General features: G+C 42.8%; 1 protein-coding gene across 1 annotated transcript in view; it reads right to left on the bottom strand.

Annotated features, from left to right (window-relative positions):
* Positions 1-18,748, bottom strand: part of TIMD4 (T cell immunoglobulin and mucin domain containing 4) — a 28,079-nt gene continuing 9,331 nt past the window's right edge. Inside the window, exons 5-8 of the mRNA XM_052644095.1 lie at positions 4,308-4,354; positions 2,632-2,725; positions 1,230-1,269; positions 1-190 (exon numbers count right to left, since the gene is read on the bottom strand). Coding sequence (XP_052500055.1) covers positions 118-190; positions 1,230-1,269; positions 2,632-2,725; positions 4,308-4,354 — 254 coding nt within the window. The 3' untranslated portion in view covers positions 1-117. The remainder of the gene's footprint in view (positions 191-1,229; positions 1,270-2,631; positions 2,726-4,307; positions 4,355-18,748) is intronic.

Genomic DNA, 18,748 nt, shown 5'->3' on the forward strand with positions numbered 1-18,748 from the left:
TAAAGCAAGACGCATCAGTGACACCAATGCAATAGATGGATTCAAAAAAATTCTAAGACTTATTTTGATGATTCACGTGTCATACCCACATCGCCAGTCCTAAGAAAAAGGGGCACATTACAGTGTGAAAAGACCATCTTCATCTTCTGTTCCACTGAGGACATCTTTACCTTCTCCAGCATTGTCTAGCCTGTAAAGAGAGAAGACAGCCTGCTGATGAGAACACCAAGACCAGCAACCGAGGGATGCTGCTAAATTACAAAATGACTAACCAAGGAGTTAAAATGGCTCAGAGTCCATCCAGTCCAAGCCTCTTATTTCACAGATGGGAAAACTGAGGCCACAGGAGATAAAAGGCTTTTTGCCTATCTACTATAATAAGGAGATTTAAAGTTGTGTTGCTGCTGCTGCTGCTAAGTCGCTTCAGCCGTGTCCGACTCTGTTAGCAAGACATAAAAACATTATCTAAATGTATTTGTTTACCAGGAGGATCTCCAAGTATGACTTTGAAAAATTACCTTGCTAACCCTCAATTTCCATACTTATTGATATTTACTTATTTATAGATATTGTAGTAATGATGCAATTATTAAGTGAAAACAAGTTCTTAATCACAGTTTACACAAAATCCTTTCATTTCTTTTCCAAAAAAGCTATGTAACAGGACAGATATGCAAAATCACTTTCCAGAGACTCTTCAAACTGTTTTTTTAAAAAGACAAAACAAAAACGGGTCCTGTGGCCTAATTTGGTAGAGGAATTAAATCCCAGGAATGAATGTTTTTTTTTCATTTATGTTTTTTCATTTACGTTTTTTCATTTTTTTCATTATGTTTTTTTCATTTATGTTTTTTTTTTTCATTTTCCATGCTGCCAATGCTCCTTCAATGAGCATTGCTCCAGTTTAACAATGACCTTTTGAAGTGAGTCACCCAGAGTTGAGCAAATAATGGGTAAAATGGCATATCATTTTCCTTCTTTTGTGTCATACTTCTGTTAATGCAAGCTGCTAATATATTTGCATATTGGACAAATACCACAGTGTTATCTAAGACAAAGGTTAATGTAAGCTGAATCCCCACAGCTTTTTTTTACCTCTAAGGCCACATCTCTCCAACTCTATATTTAATCAGAATGCAAGCCCAAGGCATTAAACCACTGAATAGTATCTGATCACTTGCAACAGCTTGTACAATCATTACAGCAATCAGTCATGCAAGATGAATTACCTGGTGTGTTTCTGGAAACAATTGGCTTTCACGAATTTCCCTGAAAAGACAAGGCCATGTTAGAAGCAGAGTAGCTGTGCTTATGTGCACAAAATGCTGGGGAAGCACAGAGCAGCCTTATGAAGAGCAGAGGTGGTCCAAAGGTAGAAACTTAGGAACTGGATTGGCAGAGAAGGCCACTCCTTTCCCTGATCAGATGATTGCTTCGTTTGGCCCCTCATTACTGCCCACCAATTACAAGACTGTTCCAACATTATAGACAATGGTTTTAAGTTCCTTATTTTTGGCCATGCAGCATGGTTTATGGGATCTTAATTCCCTGACCAGGGTTTGAACCTATGCACTCTGAATTGGAAGTGCAGAGTCTTAACCACCGGATCATTAGGGAATTCCCTAAGCTGATTTATCCTTAAGTTACTTAAATTCAGTTACTCAGTTGGGTTTTAAAACACTTCCTTAGGACATATACCCAGAATTTCCCAAATGGTAACATGACTCTGTATTATGGTTAATGGCAAATGTCCACTAAGCTCCAAATTTCCTTTTGCAGTGTTCACAAGGGATAGGTGCAGAGACACATAAATTTCACTATTGTTGCTCAAACAGGCTGAGATGATTATTGCTAGTCAGAGATCCTCACTTACTACCAGCTTCTATTAATGACTATAGAGAAAAAATTTCCCCCATTTTTACAGGATCATTTTATGTGCCTGTACTTTGCATGAAAACAATAAACCCTGGCTCATGACTTCCTTATGCATTGCATTAAAACTTTTTTTTTTTTTTTTAAGATGGGGGAGGGCAGATACAAGGTTGTGGACTAGCTGGAGAATCTAATGACAATCATGGACCCTACCCCCTGAAAAATACAGATGTGAACATTTCAAGGAGTTTACTGGTTCCCTGGAGTTCTCTCTCTGGATCTTAGGTTAGGAAGTTCTACTTTAAGCAAACAAATAAGAAGACTGGGATGACTCATGGCTTCTTCCTGGAGGCATTCCCAACCAGAAGAGTCCTCCACCCCAAGACAGTGATAAGACAGCACTTCCCATTTAAGGGAGTCAGGAGGATGAAATGAATTAGGAGATGTCAAAAATACAGCATCAGAAAACACACAGAGTAAGTGTCCAATTAACAAAGGTGCTCTTATTTTACATTATTTTTCTTTCTCAAAACATAAACACTATCAGGAGATGATGCTCAAAGCCTTTGGCATCTCAGGGAGAATGAGTTCACCTGTTATCCTCCTTAATAGATGAGGGCAATGATAGAAGTGGGACTCTAAGGAATGGGGTGGGGGAGAGCAGACAGGGGCAGGAAGCAAAATCCATCCACTCTCAGATCCTCCTGGAGTTTCCAAAGCTCTGAAAGGCCTCCCCCCACCTTGTCCTGCCCTCCTTACCTCGAAGAAAAAATGCCAGAAGCAATGCCAACAGCACGAATCCCAAGGAGGGAGCAATGATCATGAGCAGCTCATAGTTGCTGGTCATTCTTATCTGGTGAGACACAGGGAAGCCCCTTGGCTACTCACTTCCCAACATCACCCTCCCTGTTTGCCATCGCCAGCAACCTGCCGGCGGTATCACCCTCTCCCTGCAGCCCACCACATTTTACCCAATGCATCTCAAGAACAAAGCCAGCCTTACAAGTTAAACTTAAAAAAAAAAAATCTTGGAGAATCTGAAACGTTTTACCCAGAGCTCCCTAATTTTCCTAACTCTTAAGCATCAGGCAGATTGCTGTGAGCTGTGCTCTGCACTGTCAAATCACTTGGCCGGCCATCGCCTAAATCCTTTCAGTTCAACCTACCCTGTTCAGTTCTTCTGCTGGCTGACTTAGACTTCTAGAAGTAACCAGGTAAAAGAGAAAGTGGAACTCAATTTCAAATTTTCTGCAGCAGTGATTCTCAAAGTATAGCCAGGGGATCCCTCCGTGAGATCAAAATGATTTTCAGGACACATTATTTGCTATTTGTACTGTCATTCTTTCATGAGAGCCGCATTGCAGTTTCCCAGAGGTTGCGACCGTATGATCAGTGATGTGAAGGTGTCGAGGCTCTGATGATGTAATATGAAAGTGGACATGAGATCCTCTATCCCTTACTGAGCCAGACATTAATAAGACTTGTAAAATGTAAAACAATGCCACTTTCCTCACTAATAATTTTTTTGCTCAGGGAAAACTAGGTTATTTGTTTTTGTTTTCTTGGCCACATCACATAGCATGTGGGATCTTAGTTCCCCAACCAAGGATCAAACGTACGCCCTCTGCATTGGAAGTACAGTGTCTTAATGCCTCTACCACCAGGGAAGTCCTGGGAAAATGTCCTTCTTTTTCATAAAATATTATTTGCATTAACATATTTGTTATCCCTTTTGATGAATTCATATTGTTTTTACTTTCTCAGTTCTAATTTTTAGGAATATAAAGGGGTCCTGACACCAAATAGTCTGAGAAGCATCGCGCTATGGGCAGCATCCGGTTGCCTGGGGGCCACACCAGGTCCCATTGGCCAGGCCGGGCTGCATCCCTTCAACTCCCAGTCCCGTCTCTTAAAAGACAGGAAATGCAGCACAATCAGCTCTCTTTGAGGAGAGAGAAAGGGAAGAAGGAAGAAGGGATGAGACCTTCGCTTTTCCTTTATAGGCTGTTTATACTGCCTGAAGGATTCCCATGAAGCAGTTTGAATCACTTTTGTAATAACAAAAATGAGTGACGGATCAGCTCAGAAAATAAGAGGAATGCTGGTGACAGGTGTTGATGCTATAGGATGTCCCTAATCCTGGGCCACCAGAGGGACCACATAATAGTTTCAATGTTTATATATATATATATATATACACATACATATAAATATATATTTCTTTTTTTCTTTTCAAAGCATCTATACATATAGAAGTGATGGTATCAGTGTCATTTCTGCCAAGAATGTCTACAAATCCTCCACTATTTCATAACGGTTGTAATGCATTTTGCCCTTGGATAGATATGCTCCCCCTAATCCATTTCTGCAAACGTTCATTGTGGATTTTAAAACTCTACGTCATATGCTTCAAAATACTTCTCACAAATTTTTACCTGTTCTGGTTCGACTTCATTTTGCACAAGAAATGATGTCTCAGGTGCTGAGGAGAAAGATAAAATAATGCTTATATTTCCCATGGGAGAATAAAACGCTACATCCTGAAACATTTTAGCTGATGTGCTTAATCTTTTAATCCCGGTTTTCCATTTTTGCATAATTTATTTATCCACTTTTGTTTTGATATGTTTCTATCTAAAGCTCATCTGCTGTCTAATATTATCCCCCAGGAGCATCTCCATTTTATAGATGGGTAGAGTGAGTCACTAGGCAATTAGTCACCAGGCAATTGAATCTAATTTTTCTTTAACCACCAGTAGTAAATTCAGGACTTTTATCCTGAAAGAAAATTTTTCGGTCTGTCGGTTAACAAATTTTTATTAAGCGTTTATAATAGGCCATGCACTATTCTAGCCACACTATCGACCTTCTTGATGGAATTTACAACTTAGTTGTTGTTTAGTTGCTAAGTCTTGTCTGACTCTTTTGCGATCCTATGGACTGCAGCCCGCCAAGCTCCTCTGCTCATGGAAATTCCAGTCATGTATACTGGAGTGGGTTGCCATTTCCTTCCCCAAGGGATCTTCCTGACCCAGGGATCGAACCCTCGTGTCCTGCATTGGCAGGTGGATTCTTTACCTTTGAGCCACCAGTAAAGGCTCTTTAGTAAGTCCCTTATAACTTAGTACAAACAACCAAATTTAAACAAAGACTGTGAATAGCTGGAAAAGTAATTGTGCAAAACTCTGGGCAGAAATAGTATAAGACGTCAGAGGGATATATCATAAGGATGGCTGACCTGTTCTTGAGGGTCGCATTCTTGAGAATGTGAAATTTAAGCTGAGACATGGAATCATTTATTTATAACATAGTTGAGTTCAACCAGGAAAACAGAATCTACCAAGTGCTAAGCATGGTTCTGGGTATTATAAGAAGGCAGAGATGAATATGGCATAACCCCACCCTCATGAAATTTACAGCACATTAGAGAAGGGTTGTTGTTGTTCAGTAGCTAAGTCGTGTCCAACTCTTTGTGACTCCATGGACTGCAGCACCCCAGGCTTCCCTGTCCTTCACTATCTCCTGGAAGAGATAAGTCTCAGATAACTCAAAGCTAAGTTAGTCTCAGAACTGAAATGAGTCTCAGATAACTTGAAGCTTATTCCTCCTCGTGACACTGGGCCATTGCCTGACCCAGTGTCAGCAGACTGGGAAGAGCAGATGTGCAAGGCAGGGGGAGAAAGGCGAGGAGCTCAAATTTAGAGTCACTGGTGGAAGGTATCCCAGGAACAGTGCAAACACTGTTTGCATAATAAGCAGCTGACGGATACGGATTTGAATCTGAATCAAACTGGGGAAGAGGTTGGAGGTGGAGGTACTGCTTTGGGAATCATCAGGATCCAGGGAGCAGATGAAAACCTCAGAGTATACAAGAAACCCAAGGGCTGCGTGTTCAGAAGAGGAAGTCAGAGGAGGTGGAGGAGAACGAATAGGAAGCAGGCAGAGAGCAGGGAGTGAGAGCAGTGTCTCAGGGCAGGGGAGAATGTCCAGCAGGGATGCAAAGTCATCTGTGCAAGAAAAACTTCCCACAGAAGCAGACCACAGAGCCACACATAGAGGAGGCCCGAATGTAACAAATACCCAGGCTAATCGTTCTTGAAATTGATCACTGTTTCCCCCAAGCTTCCTCACACTCCAGGCAAAAGGAGAAATGCGACAGATTTTGTAAGGTTTATAATTTGATACAAGTGAGCATGTTTCAAGGGAAAGTGACTTGTAGAATGACCAAGAGCAGAAAACTTAGAGGGGGGAAATTCAGCATGTTTTCATATCCTACAACTTAATTATAATGTTTTTCTCCTAGCTATTATTCCCTAGAGCTGGAAATTTCAGGTAAATATTCAAAATTCCTACCTTGGTCTGACAAAATCCTGTTGTATTACAATCATTTGTGATGGGTAAACCCAAAACTGAAACCATCGAAGAGAAAAGCCAGCCTGGGTCAGTTTTGTCGGGGCTAATCTGTATTTTAAATTGGAGTCTTCTAAAGGGAAACAAACACTGCTGAGTGATACCAAACAGTACTTTCTCTTCTTCTCTTTCTCCTTTTCTTCCCCCTTTTTCTTCGGAAAATGCCAGAAACCCGAATGGAAGCCCTCATAGGACTGCAGCGTTACACACCGAAAAGAAACGCACATCTATGGTTGGCTTTTCCTCCTCGTGAGCAGCAGCAATGCTAACGGCAGGGGTGGGAGTCAGGTGTATACCACTGTTTCTTGTCTTCTGTGTTATGCTGGCTTTACACTGTCAAGGCCCTGAATTCTTCCACAAGCACATTCAGGTGAAGGCAGGGGCCTCCCAGAACTTGCCAGAAAAGGAATTCTGTCAGGGGGCAACTGTAGTAGCTGGAATATTGTCCCCACACCTCCCAAAATCTTGTTGAGTCCTGCCCCAGGCCACAGGTGCAAGGCGTTGCACCAAGGCCATAGAAGCAGAGCCCAGAACCCAGGTGGCCTCTGAAACTGACTGAGCCCCTTTGTAACCGTTGCCAAAAGCACCCCCAGTCATCACTAACAAGCTTCCTGACTTGCAGTTAGGCAAAGATGCACACTCCAGTAAACAGCCTTTAGTGCCCCAACCGATCACCTAACTCCAACCTTCCAGTAGGAATTTTCTTTGTCTTGAGACTATAAAAATCAGCTATTAACCCATGAAAATGGTCAGGTTGGCCCACTGCACTTGCAGTGCCCACATTTTCAGATCTGGGGCATTTCAGAACAGAGTGAGTTCATTAAGAGCAAAGAGCAGAGATAACATGGCACTGTGAACACAGTGGGCAGACCTGACTGCCTCAACAACCATCTTGCAAGCTTATCTAGAAATAGGGTCTTTACAGATGTAATTAGTTAAGGATTTTCAGATGAAGCCATCCTAGATTGAGGAGTGGCCCTCAAAGACACCAATGGCTGGTATCTTTCTAGAAGAGAAAAGGACACAGGGAGACACAGGCAGAGAAGGTCACCTGACTACAGAAGCCAAGATGGGAGTGATGCTGCCATAAATCAAGGACTCCCTACAGCACCCGAAGCTGGAAGAGGTGAGGAAATACTCTCCTCTAGAGCCTGAATTCAGTGAGGACAGGGCTCTGCTGACACCTGGATTTCAGATTGCTGGCCTCCAGGACTGTGAGTGGATAAATTTCTGTTGTTTTAAGCCACTTGGTTTGTGATACTATTACCATAGCCCTGGGAACCTGATGCAGGAATGAAAGGGAACTGACATACGAAGGATGAGAGAGCCTAAGAAGGAATCAGGAAATGGGTGCTGAGCACATGTGAGAAGGCTAAATGGAATTGAAAGGCCTGGTATTTAAGCTCAAAAGAGCATTAATCTAATATCATATTATTACTAGAATTCCACTGAAAATTTGATCATCAGGAACAACCCTGCAGGGAAGACGTTGTCACACATTGCCAGTGAAAAAACTGAGCTTCCAAGGGTTGAGCAATGTCACCAAGGTCAGACAGGTCGAAGGTGGTGGGGCTGGAATTTGAACCTGTCAGATGGACACCAACATCTATGCTCTTAACAACCTTATTACAGTGGAGTTCAAGCACAACTGTACCATGTAAACTGCATGTTGCACTGAGGCAAGAAGGAATGCTCAGTGTAATGATTTGCATTCAATCTAGAAAAGGGACGGTCCAGAACAGCGGTCTCCAGAGAGGGCTCAGTGCTCACCTGGGCTGTGCAAAGCCATCCACTGGGAGTGGAGAAGATGAGAGCTCCTCTTTATATTTAATTAAATTGAATCCTTGCAACATTTATCTGGGAGGGATATATTTCAGCATGTACATGCTAGGTGGAGGTGTGGTTGAACACATTGTCAATAAATGTTTTACCGCTTGTAATACATTGTTATTCTGGTCAAGAGGGAAACAATGAGTTGCTTGGAGACTATGGTAGGCAGAGTAACGACAGAGTTATCATGTTCTAATCTTTGAAATTTGTGATATGTACATGGCAAAAGAGACTTTGCAATACAAGTAAGTGAAGGACCTTGAGACGGGAAGATTATCCTGGGTTAGCCAGTGGCCCCAGAGCAATCACAAGTATCCTTATTAGAGGAAGGTCAAAATGCCAAAGTTGGGTTACGTGATGATGGGAAAAAAGGTCAGAGAGAAAGATTTGGAAGCGTTATGTTGTTGACTTATAGATGGAGGAATGGGTCCAAAGCCAAAGAAAGCAAGTGTCATCTAAAAGCTGGAAAAGATATGGAATTCAATTCTCCCCTAGAGAATTCAGAAGCCAAGTAGCCCAATCGACTTTTTGATTTTAGGTTCTGACCTCCAGAGCTGTAAAAAAAAATCTGTGCTGTTTTAAGCCACTCACGCTCAGACACTCAGTCGTGTCCGGCTCTTTGCCACCCCATGGACTTGGCCCCCCAGCCTCCTCTGTCCGTGGGACTACCATTCTGGTAAATTCTTATAACAGCAACAGAAAACTAAGACAGAGACCCTGGCCTCCAAGATCTTCCTAGACAACAGTGGGTCTGCACAAGGGGTGAGGGCAAAGTTACTTTTTATTTACAAGTTCTTTGTATGCTTTGTACTTTGGCCACATATGTGTAGTATCTATCTGTCTTAAATTAGTAAAATTGTAATAACAACAACAAAAGTATCTTAAAAATTGACCATGCTTTTCCCACGTAAAGGTGCTCACCGATGCTTCTGATTAATATCTGATTTTTCTACAAGGTGAGAATGTATTTACACAAAAAAATAACAACATTGGGACCCCTTGGCAGCTAGATTCTCACTGTAAGTTAGTATGGTTCGCTGGTTTAATTTTAGGCTCTTGAGTTCTGGGTATGCATGGGTACTCTGATAAAATGGAATTTCTGTTAAAAAATCAACCCTAGACCTCAGAGCACAGTGAGACTGCCAATCAGCCTCCCTAACACTTTACCACCACTAAATATTTCCCCCAGACTTCCTGGCTCTGTGACCTTGGGCAAGATATTTTCTCTCTCTAAGCCACAGTTTATTCATCTGAAAATGCTGCTATTTCGCCAACTAATGTTGTTATGTCCCACTTAACCTTTATATATCTGGATAACTTTTTACAAAGTATTTGAATGACCTGAGAAAATTATCATTACATACTAATTCTTTCAAGGATATAAAGCTATACTTAGTATAGGGAATGAATATGTGAATACTTCAAAATATATATACAAACACATATATACCTCTTGTTCCCCAAAGAAACCTAAAAAGAAATCCAAAGGCTAACTACATCTGACTGTGGGTGGAAATATTGTGGGCAATTCAATTTTTAAAATTAATACTTTAAATGATTTCTAAATTTTCTCAAATGTGAAATCTTAATGAAATGCTCCATGTTGTTTAGTCGCTCAGTCGTGTCTGACTCTTTGTGACCCCATAGACTGTAGCCTGCCAGGCTCCTCTGTCCATGGGATTTCCCAGGCAAGAACACTGGAGTGGGTTACCATTTCCTTCTCCAGGGGATCTTTCTAACCCAGGGATCGAACTCTTGTGTCCTGCATTGGCAGATGGATTCTTTACTACTGAGCTACCAGAGAAGCTCAAAATAGTTTGTGTATCTTGTGTTAATTACTAGAAACTGCAAAATGCCTTAGTTAAGGGAAAACTGTTGGGGTGTGTGTCATTTATTTGAAGCCAGACCACAGTGACATTCTAAGTGAAACTTTGAAGACAGCTGTTAGAAACCACTCACGTGCAGCCAAAGAAGGGGTTTGTGGTGCTATTAGACAAAAGGTACCTCTCAAGATCTGAGTACGAGGAATATAAAGATGAAATAGGATATACATATCAGTTGCTTTTACAGGTCAAATATGTTTTTAGTAATAATGGGTGCATATAAAAACTGGTGAAATCCAAGTAGAATTTGTAGTCAAGTTAATCATATTGCAACAATGTAAATTTCTTTTTGATAATTCACTGTAATGTAAGATCTTATCACTAGGGGAAGCTGTAGGAATGTATAGATCTCTCTGTACTGTTTTCCGCAAGTTTGTGGGAGTCCAAAATTATTTCAAAATAAAAAGTTTTTTTAAAAAATGGCTTAAACACAGCCATTTTATATAGATCAATCTAATCTATGTATGATATGTAGTAGCCTGGCAGTAAAGACTTATTGAAAAAAAAATGTTGAATGAACTTTAAAGCACAATTTAAAAGAATATAGAGAGAATGACTATGAAAACAATTTGAAAAAAAAATTTTTTTTAATTGCTGTTATACTATGTTGTTAAGGGGGAAAAAATGATCTGAGAAGACATAGCACAAACTGTTACAGTAATTATCCCTTGATCTCAATCATTAGGGCGAGGATTGGGGGAAATATTTGAAAAACAAGAAACTTCCATTTTATAGTTTTAACTTTTTCTTTTACGAGAGCATGTATTTATTTTGTAACATGAAAAATAAAGTTAAAACTTTAACAGTATGGCATGAAAACAGCCTTTCCCTTCAGAGGACTTCTCATCTAGTAGGTAGCGGGTGATGCTCCGTGCACACTCTGGAAAATGAACCTATGGAAATAAGCTCACAGCTGCCCTTTCTAAGAAGCGCAGCCACTGCCTGGACAGTCTAGATCAAACCCTGCAAGGGACGGCCGAAGGGCCAGATCCCCCTGCCACCTGTTTCTGCGCAGCCTCAGAGTCAAGAGTACTTTTCATATTTTTTAATGGTTGGGGGAAAAAATCAAAAGAAGAATTCATAACACATGGAAACTGCAGGCAATTTATATTTCATTGTCCATTGATGCGGTGCTGTGGAAGCCTGGAGGCATCGTTTGCAAATGTGTTGTCTCCAGCTGCTCCTGCGGTGCTAAGGCAGGGCTAAGTAGCTGCGGCAGAGAACAGCAGGGAGGCTGCTAAGGCCTGAAGATGTACTAGCTGGCCATTCACAGAAAAGTTTGCTGACTACTGATAAGTGAATCTACCAGTGCAGCAACAATGTCAGTGGAAGCAGGGAATGCCATGAGTTTTGAGTACAATTTTGAAAGCTTTCAGACCCTAAGATGATGAGAGAGTTCTCTTCAAGGTGGTTTTATGTCTGAGGGGGTAGACTAGACCCCACTCTCTTACTCAAATAAAATCATGTGCTTTGTGCAGTTCTGAAATGGTGCTGAATTTTTAGGCTAGAAAATTTTTTAAGAATCCATTCTGAAAATTGCCCCTATTTCTAGTCTTTTAGCAGAAAGGTGATTCAAAATTCCTAAAACCTTCCTCTCAGAATCAGTTACTGAGCACCTTAGCAGGCCTAGCATAGGGATGAGCACTTCATGTAACTTATTTCATTTTGATGCTTATAAAACCCATTTCACAGATGTATAAACTGAGGCCAAACATTTAAACCACTCCACCTGAGTTAACACAGGAAATCTGAACCCAACTCTGAATGACTCAAAAAGTCATGAAGGTAACCACTTTGATAGAAAAAAATAAGGGCATATTAAAATCATATTTGAAAACATGAACACTCTAACCATTGAATTTCACATCAGAAATTACCTGGCACTATCTTCTCAGTGCATGTATTATGTATGCAGACTCATTACTGAATTCATAGACACTGGGACTCATCTGTCTCTACTTTTAAAACAAATTTAACTCTGAAATAAGTCAGTTCCATGATACAATCTTAACACACCCCTAGAATTTTAAAAGAGAAGGCAACGGCAACCCACTCCAGTACTCTTGCCTGGAAAATCCCATGGACAGAGGAGCCTGGTAGGCTGCAGCCCATGGGGTCGCCAAGAGTCGGATACGACTGAGCGACTTCACTTTCATGCATTGGAGAAGGAAATGGCAACCCACTCCAGTGTTCTTGCCTGGAGAATCCCAGGGCCGGGGGAGCCTGGTGGGCTGCCGTCTATGGGGTCGCACAGAGTCAGACACGACTGAAGCGACTTAGCAGCAGCAGCAGCAGAATTTTAAAAGTGACAACAACTTCAAGGCTTCAGAGAAGTTTCTTACCTTTCATAGGTAGCAGCTGGCTTATGCTGCCCCCTTGTGGATTAGTTGTGGTATGGCCTTAAAAATCCAAAGGACAGCAAAAGGATCCCAAAGTCTGAATATTTTAGATTTGAAAGAATTTCAAAATGATCTCCTCTGGTTCCCTTATTTTAATCAAGAGAAAAATTTAAATCTAGAGAGACAGTTTCATTCGCTCAAGGTTTCACAATGATGAGTAATAATGAAAGTGAGTGATCAGAACCCACATATTCTGACCTCGTTTTGAAAATAGAAAGAGTCATTTACTGAATGCACACGCTCTCTTTAAATTTGGGAGACCTCTGAATGATCAACAAGAGTACTATGAACTTCAGTCAATCAACAGAGCATCACCTATGTGAATCTGGCGTTCCTTACCTCCACGGGCAAAATTGGGTAGGATCTACTTAATTTTGAAAGGAAACAGAGAGCAAATTAAGTATCAGTGCCCCAAGTGGCTCATAAAGGGGAGAAATAATGACTTCGCATTTCACACAGGTGCGGTAACAGAAGGACACCAGAGATTCTAGAACATCATTATTTAAGAGTCACCCAGTTCCAAACTGTGCCTCAAACTTCCACTGCCTCCAAGGATGCCCCAGCAACACAAACACCCTCATCCTTGGGAGAGCCCAGAGTCACCACCTCAGGTTACTGCCCTCACGTGCTGCTATCGGCATGTCTCAGTGAAACAGAGAAGACGTCATCCCTGGCCTCCTCTCTGTAGGGCAATGCCTGTCCCTGCTCTGCCCCCACCAGCTGATCAATAAATCTTCACTGTGGGAGCGGGCAAGGTGCACATTTCACAGAGAGCCCTCTGGGTTATTAGCAACAACAGTAATAAGTAGATGCCAGGTAACAAGTGCCCACTTCACGCCCAGCACAGTATGTTTTCCAGGGTTGATCTCAGAGTGTTCTGTGCTAGGCACCATGACTGTCCTCATCTCACAGCGGGAGTCCTGTGGCCTCGAGATGTCAGGCGACTGGCTCAACTGACAGATCTAGGAAGGCAGTAAGCAAACTTCAGAGCCAGGATTTTCTACCTGCAGAGCCCGAGCTCTTGCGCTCTGGGTTCTGTAGCCTTCGGAATATATAGCAAGAGCTCACACATACTTGCTCTGAAAAGATCAGTGCTGGAGGGTGACTGACCACGCTGTTTCGTGGCACAGTGGGAAGTGGTCCAGTTGGAATGGAACCCTAGCCCTCTGCTGTCTAGATGGGTGCAGTTTCTGGAAAGAGATTCCAAAGATTATTATTATTGATATTGCTGCTGCTGCTAATACAGTAAGGGAAGTAGTTGAAAATGCACAAAGCACTTTCACATTTATTTTCATATTTGGACTTCAAAATGAATCTGTGAGGTAAGTAAACTTGGGCAGAATTATTGAAAGAGAAGGAAACTGAAGCCCAGAGAGGTCTCGTATTTTGCCCAAAGGTGCAAAGCTAGTGCCCAATGCTACTAAAGGTAGAACAATGGTGTCTGATTACAAATTCCACTTCCATTCTCCTCTTCTGCTTCTGGGTATCACTGGAGTTAAGATTCCACAAGTGTGGGGAGGTTCTCGCCAAGGGGCATTGGTACCTTTGTTCATCGACTTGTTCACAGTGGGAGAAAGGATTCCTCACCTCTTCACAGAGCTTGCTGTGGTTTATCCACTGATCCCACCCTCCTGTGAAACCAGGGATGTCTCCAGTGCCTGACTTGGTGTCCGAGGGACACTGTTGTCTGCAGTGATCACCCAGCTCACCTGGCTAACCATGGGTGAGGACCCTCTTAGAGCCAGCTTCAAGTTCTAGTTGCAGTGGCTGGTATGTTATTTCATTTTCACTCTCTGATTGCCTTACCACAGACATGCCTCTCCTAAAGCTTGGCAACTTTCTTTCATCTCATTTGGTTGACCTTTCTGAAGGCGAACTGTTACATGCTAGAATTGTGCGATTCAATTCCAAGTTTATTAATGAAAGGAAAAACCATTTGTATGGTTGGTAGAATGTAACACTATTGAGAGAAGCATCCTGAGAATCCACTTTTTGTCCTTTTTCCTTTATCCCCAGACTGCCGGCCTCCCAACTGATTCCAACGCATGAACAGCATTGGGCCTGAGAGATAAAACAAATCGGCTAATGCCTTGCAAAAGATGTTGCCTTTGAAATCAGCTGCATCCAATTTCTTCCCTCTTGACACTGGCATTTGTGAGTGAAAATGAGCTTCGCTTCATCCCCCGTCTTCGTTTCTTCCTTCTGCTGAACGTGCTGCCAATTCCCACAAGTCCTTTATGCCCTTGATAAACTGAGGGCCTAGACAGTGTCAAGTTCTGACAGGGCTCAATTTTGGCTTCAAGGAAATAGTGCAGTGAAGGCGGGACAGCTCTGATTCAGGAGCCAGAAGAGAGTCCCTACGTATAACCTACTTCGTCTTCTATTTGATCCTTTTTGTTGTCTCTGTGCCTGTTTCATTCCGTGCAGGATAAAGAGTCTACCACACCAGCAGTTCCTATATGCTCTCTGGGCCAGGGCTGGGCTTCAGGTCCTTGGACCTACCCCTGGACCCTTAGAGGTCCTCACTCTGCCAATCTTTTGTTGTTCTGGCTTGCTTTGTCATTAGCGGGAGCATCATTGCTTTACAGCGTTGTGTTGGTTTCTGCTTTACAACAGTGTGAGCCAGTCACATTATATATATATATATATATGTATGTATCTCCTCCCTTCTGAGCCTCCCCCCCTTCCCATCACCCTCTTCTAGGTCGTCACAGAGCGCCAGGCTGGGCTCCCTGTGCTATGCAGCAGCTTCCCACTAGTTACATATTTTACACATGGTAGTATATATATGTCAATGCTACTTCCTCGATTCATCCCTCCCTCTCGGACCCCATTGTGTCTGCAAGTCCAATCTCTACGTCTGTGTCTCTATTCCTTCCCTGCAAATAGGTTCATCAGTACTATTTTTCTAGATTCCATGTGTATGTGTTAGTATACAATATTTGTTTTTCTCTTTCTGACTTAGTTTGCTCTGCAAGTCTTGGACAGAGTAGGGCAATCTATATTTTGAATAAGTTCCCTGTGGTTCCAGCCCATGGCCTGGCCTGGTATAGATGGGCTGGATGAGCCCAGAGTTCAAGATTCCCCAGTCTTCTCCTACCTCCCTGGGAGGTCGACGTGGGATCTGATTGGGCTTCCCCTTTCATTTATACCAACCTTACTCCCTTGTCTCCTGTCTCCACATCAAGACGCAAACCTAGCCTCTCCCATTTTTGATTGCCTCCTTTCTCCTATACCAGGACAAGCCTTCTCCCTCACCCTGCCTCCTCTCTAAATATTCAACCTCCAACTCCTTGAAAGAACATCTGACACTTCTTCTCTGACAGTTGCTCAGCGTAGGACTTTAGGGTGTCCACCCACAACTTACCCTGTTTCTGAAATGGTCTTCCAGCCATAGTTCAAGGTCACTGTCTAAACACCTCATGCTACCAACTAGCATTTAGAATCCCCTCACATTTACCTACACACTCCATAGCCTTTATCTCCTGGACCCCTTTCTACCTTTGCTGGCTCTCTCTGCATCCTCAGCTGGCTTTTCTGCCTTCACTACATCCTCTCTCAAGGCACTTGTTCCTGTAAGGAGGTGGGGCATCTGCCTCCATCCTTCCATTCCTGTAGGGCATTCAGACAATGCCAAAGGATCTTCAGTTATCCCCTCTGCTAATGAGACAGTGTTTAAGAGCTTAGTTTCAACAACCAGGAGACCTGGAGTTCAAACTCTGGCAAGTGTCTTAAGCTCTCCCCACCTCAATTTCTTCTCCTTTATAACGAATGTAACAGTACAATCTTCCTCACATATCTGGACAATGCCTGACTATGAGATAATGCACTGACGGCATCAAGCCCAGCCTTTTCCTAAAAGCACTCAGTAACTGTCATTTGTTATCAATGACTTCCAAAATGATATCGACAATCCTGAACTCTCCCCTATGAGATGATATGTATGAAAGCTTTGGTATAGTGGCAAGTCCCTATTCAGCACTTACACTGTATCATCACAGTGATGATCGTCACTATATCATCACAGTGATGATATTTGACCAGAGGGAGGTGCCAGCCATCAGACACCAATTCCCACCAAGGCATCTATAGGTTGCCCTGCCCGACATTTCCAACTTCCTGTTAGACATCTCCCAGGGACACTTCAAACTCAAGATCACCGAAATAATTTTCACTCTTCCTCCTGGGGTTCCTTTACCAGTGAACCCATCACATCAGCTACAATCCCAAGTACAGAGACTCAGTCATCCTTCCTTCTTACTCCAGCCACCAAGTCCTCTCAATTCCAAGTCCTAATGGCTCTGACTGTCCCTTCTCTACTGTTACTGCTGCCGTCATTCTAGTCGAGACACTCCTTCCTGTCTGAATAATAGCAGGAGCCTCCTGGGGAGACTCTCTGCCTCCGGATTTACTCCCCTCCTGGACATCTAAAACTTTTTACAGAGCAAGCTTTCCCAAAACAGAGCTGAAAATGCCATTCTCTACTCCAAACACATGAATGGTTCCTTGGGACCCTGGAATAAAATCTGAATTCTTCAGCACATTAATCAGTCCTTTAAGAACCTAGGCTACTCCTAGCTTCCAGTCTCCATCAGATTAAACTAGACTCTTAAATAATCAGAGATTCCATGTTCCGATAAGTCCCCCTATCTCTGCTCAGGCTGTTCTCCCTGCCTGTTCACTCTGCTCAATGAAATGTTCTCATCCATGAAGAACCAACTCAAGGACCTTTGAGGGAAATCATCCTGGCCTTCTTTTCCCAGTTAGAATCCTTCTCTCCCTTCTTTGGGTCCCCAGGGCACCTCTTCATACTTCTGCCCCAAAACAAAGCCCACTGGATGGAGGGTCGCTCCACATAAGCTTGTCTCTCCCACTCCTTTAAGGACAGACGTCAAGACTTCATGATTTTGGTATGTTTAGGCAGAAAAGTAACCTGGTAAGCCATGTTTAATGAATGACAGATTTGAAAGGCCCTTACCAAGTATCATGCTACATATTTTTATGTATCCAAATGGAATACCAAGATAAAGATATAAAATCTCATCTCCAACCACTTTTCCCTCTGAGAAGCCTTTGATTTGCTGGAAAGGCCAGCTTGCTCTGGACTGTGAAGCTTGAGGTGGTTAATTAAACAGAGAAGATACAGTAAGAGGACAAATGCTCCTAAAAGTCCTTTATCCTCACTCCCCCACCATCCAACCCTGGGACCAAGAAATAGCTACTGTAAAAATCTCAAAGAAAGGAAAATGTGATGATTACTAGAGGAGGATGTGCTTTTTTCCCCAGTTTTCCTGGGTTCACAGAGAAGTCCTCATGCATATTTGGGTGCTTGAAATTTGAAATGATTTTATTGCTTAGACTTCATGCTGTTCCTGAGCATAATGATTCACCTTGCTGTTGCTGCTGCTGCTAAGTCGCTTCAGTCGTGTCCGACTCTGTGCAACCCCATGGACTGTCTTACGGCTAAGAAAAAGTGAATCAGTGGTAAAGAATCCTCCTGTTACCTACTAAGATAACAGCCACCTTGTGCATGCTTACTAGCTAGCCAGACACTCATCTACATTTTTATATGCATGACGTTACACAACAAAGGCCAGAGACCCCTAGGAAAAAGTACTGCAGCTGATAATCAAGCCCAAGCAGTCCCTTCTAGCCTCCAAGGCTGTGAGTTAATTTTAGGGTATTCTCTGCCCTTGCTGCTGTTGCTGTGACTATTAGTCTCTAAACTGTGTCTGACTCTTCGTGACCTCATGGACTATAGCCCACCAGGCCTCTCTGTCTGTGGGATTTCCAGACAAGAATATTGAAGTGGGTTGTGATTTCCTTCTCCAGGGGAATCTTCTTGACCCAGGAATCAAACCCACATCTCCTGCTTGGCAGGTGGATTCTTTACCACTGAGACACCCGAGGAACCCTTTTTCTGTCCCTGAGCCCTACTATAAATAAATACCTAAAGAAGTCAGGCAGGAGGAAGAAAGGAGAAATGAACAAAAGAACACTTCTTTCACTATACAGAGCCAGGGGTCAAGTGGGTAAACCCTCTGGGGCTTCAAGGAAGATCAGTGTGTTTGGAAATAGGATGAGATAGCAGAGCTCCCGGAGAAGGCAATGGCACCCCACTCCAGTACTCTTGCCTGGAAAATCCCATGGATGGAGGAGCCTGGTGGGCTGCAGTCCACGGGGTCGCTGAGGGTCAGACACGACTGAGCGACTTCACTTTCACTTTTCACTTCCATGCATTGGAGAAGGAAATGGCAACCCGCTCCAGTGTTCTTGCCTGGAGAATCCCAGGGACGGGGGAGCCTGGTGGGCTGCTGTCTGTGGGGTCGCATAGAGTCGGATACGACTGAAGTG

This window comes from Budorcas taxicolor, chromosome 7 (genome assembly GCF_023091745.1).
Source record: "Budorcas taxicolor isolate Tak-1 chromosome 7, Takin1.1, whole genome shotgun sequence".
Lineage (NCBI taxonomy): Eukaryota > Metazoa > Chordata > Mammalia > Artiodactyla > Bovidae > Budorcas > Budorcas taxicolor.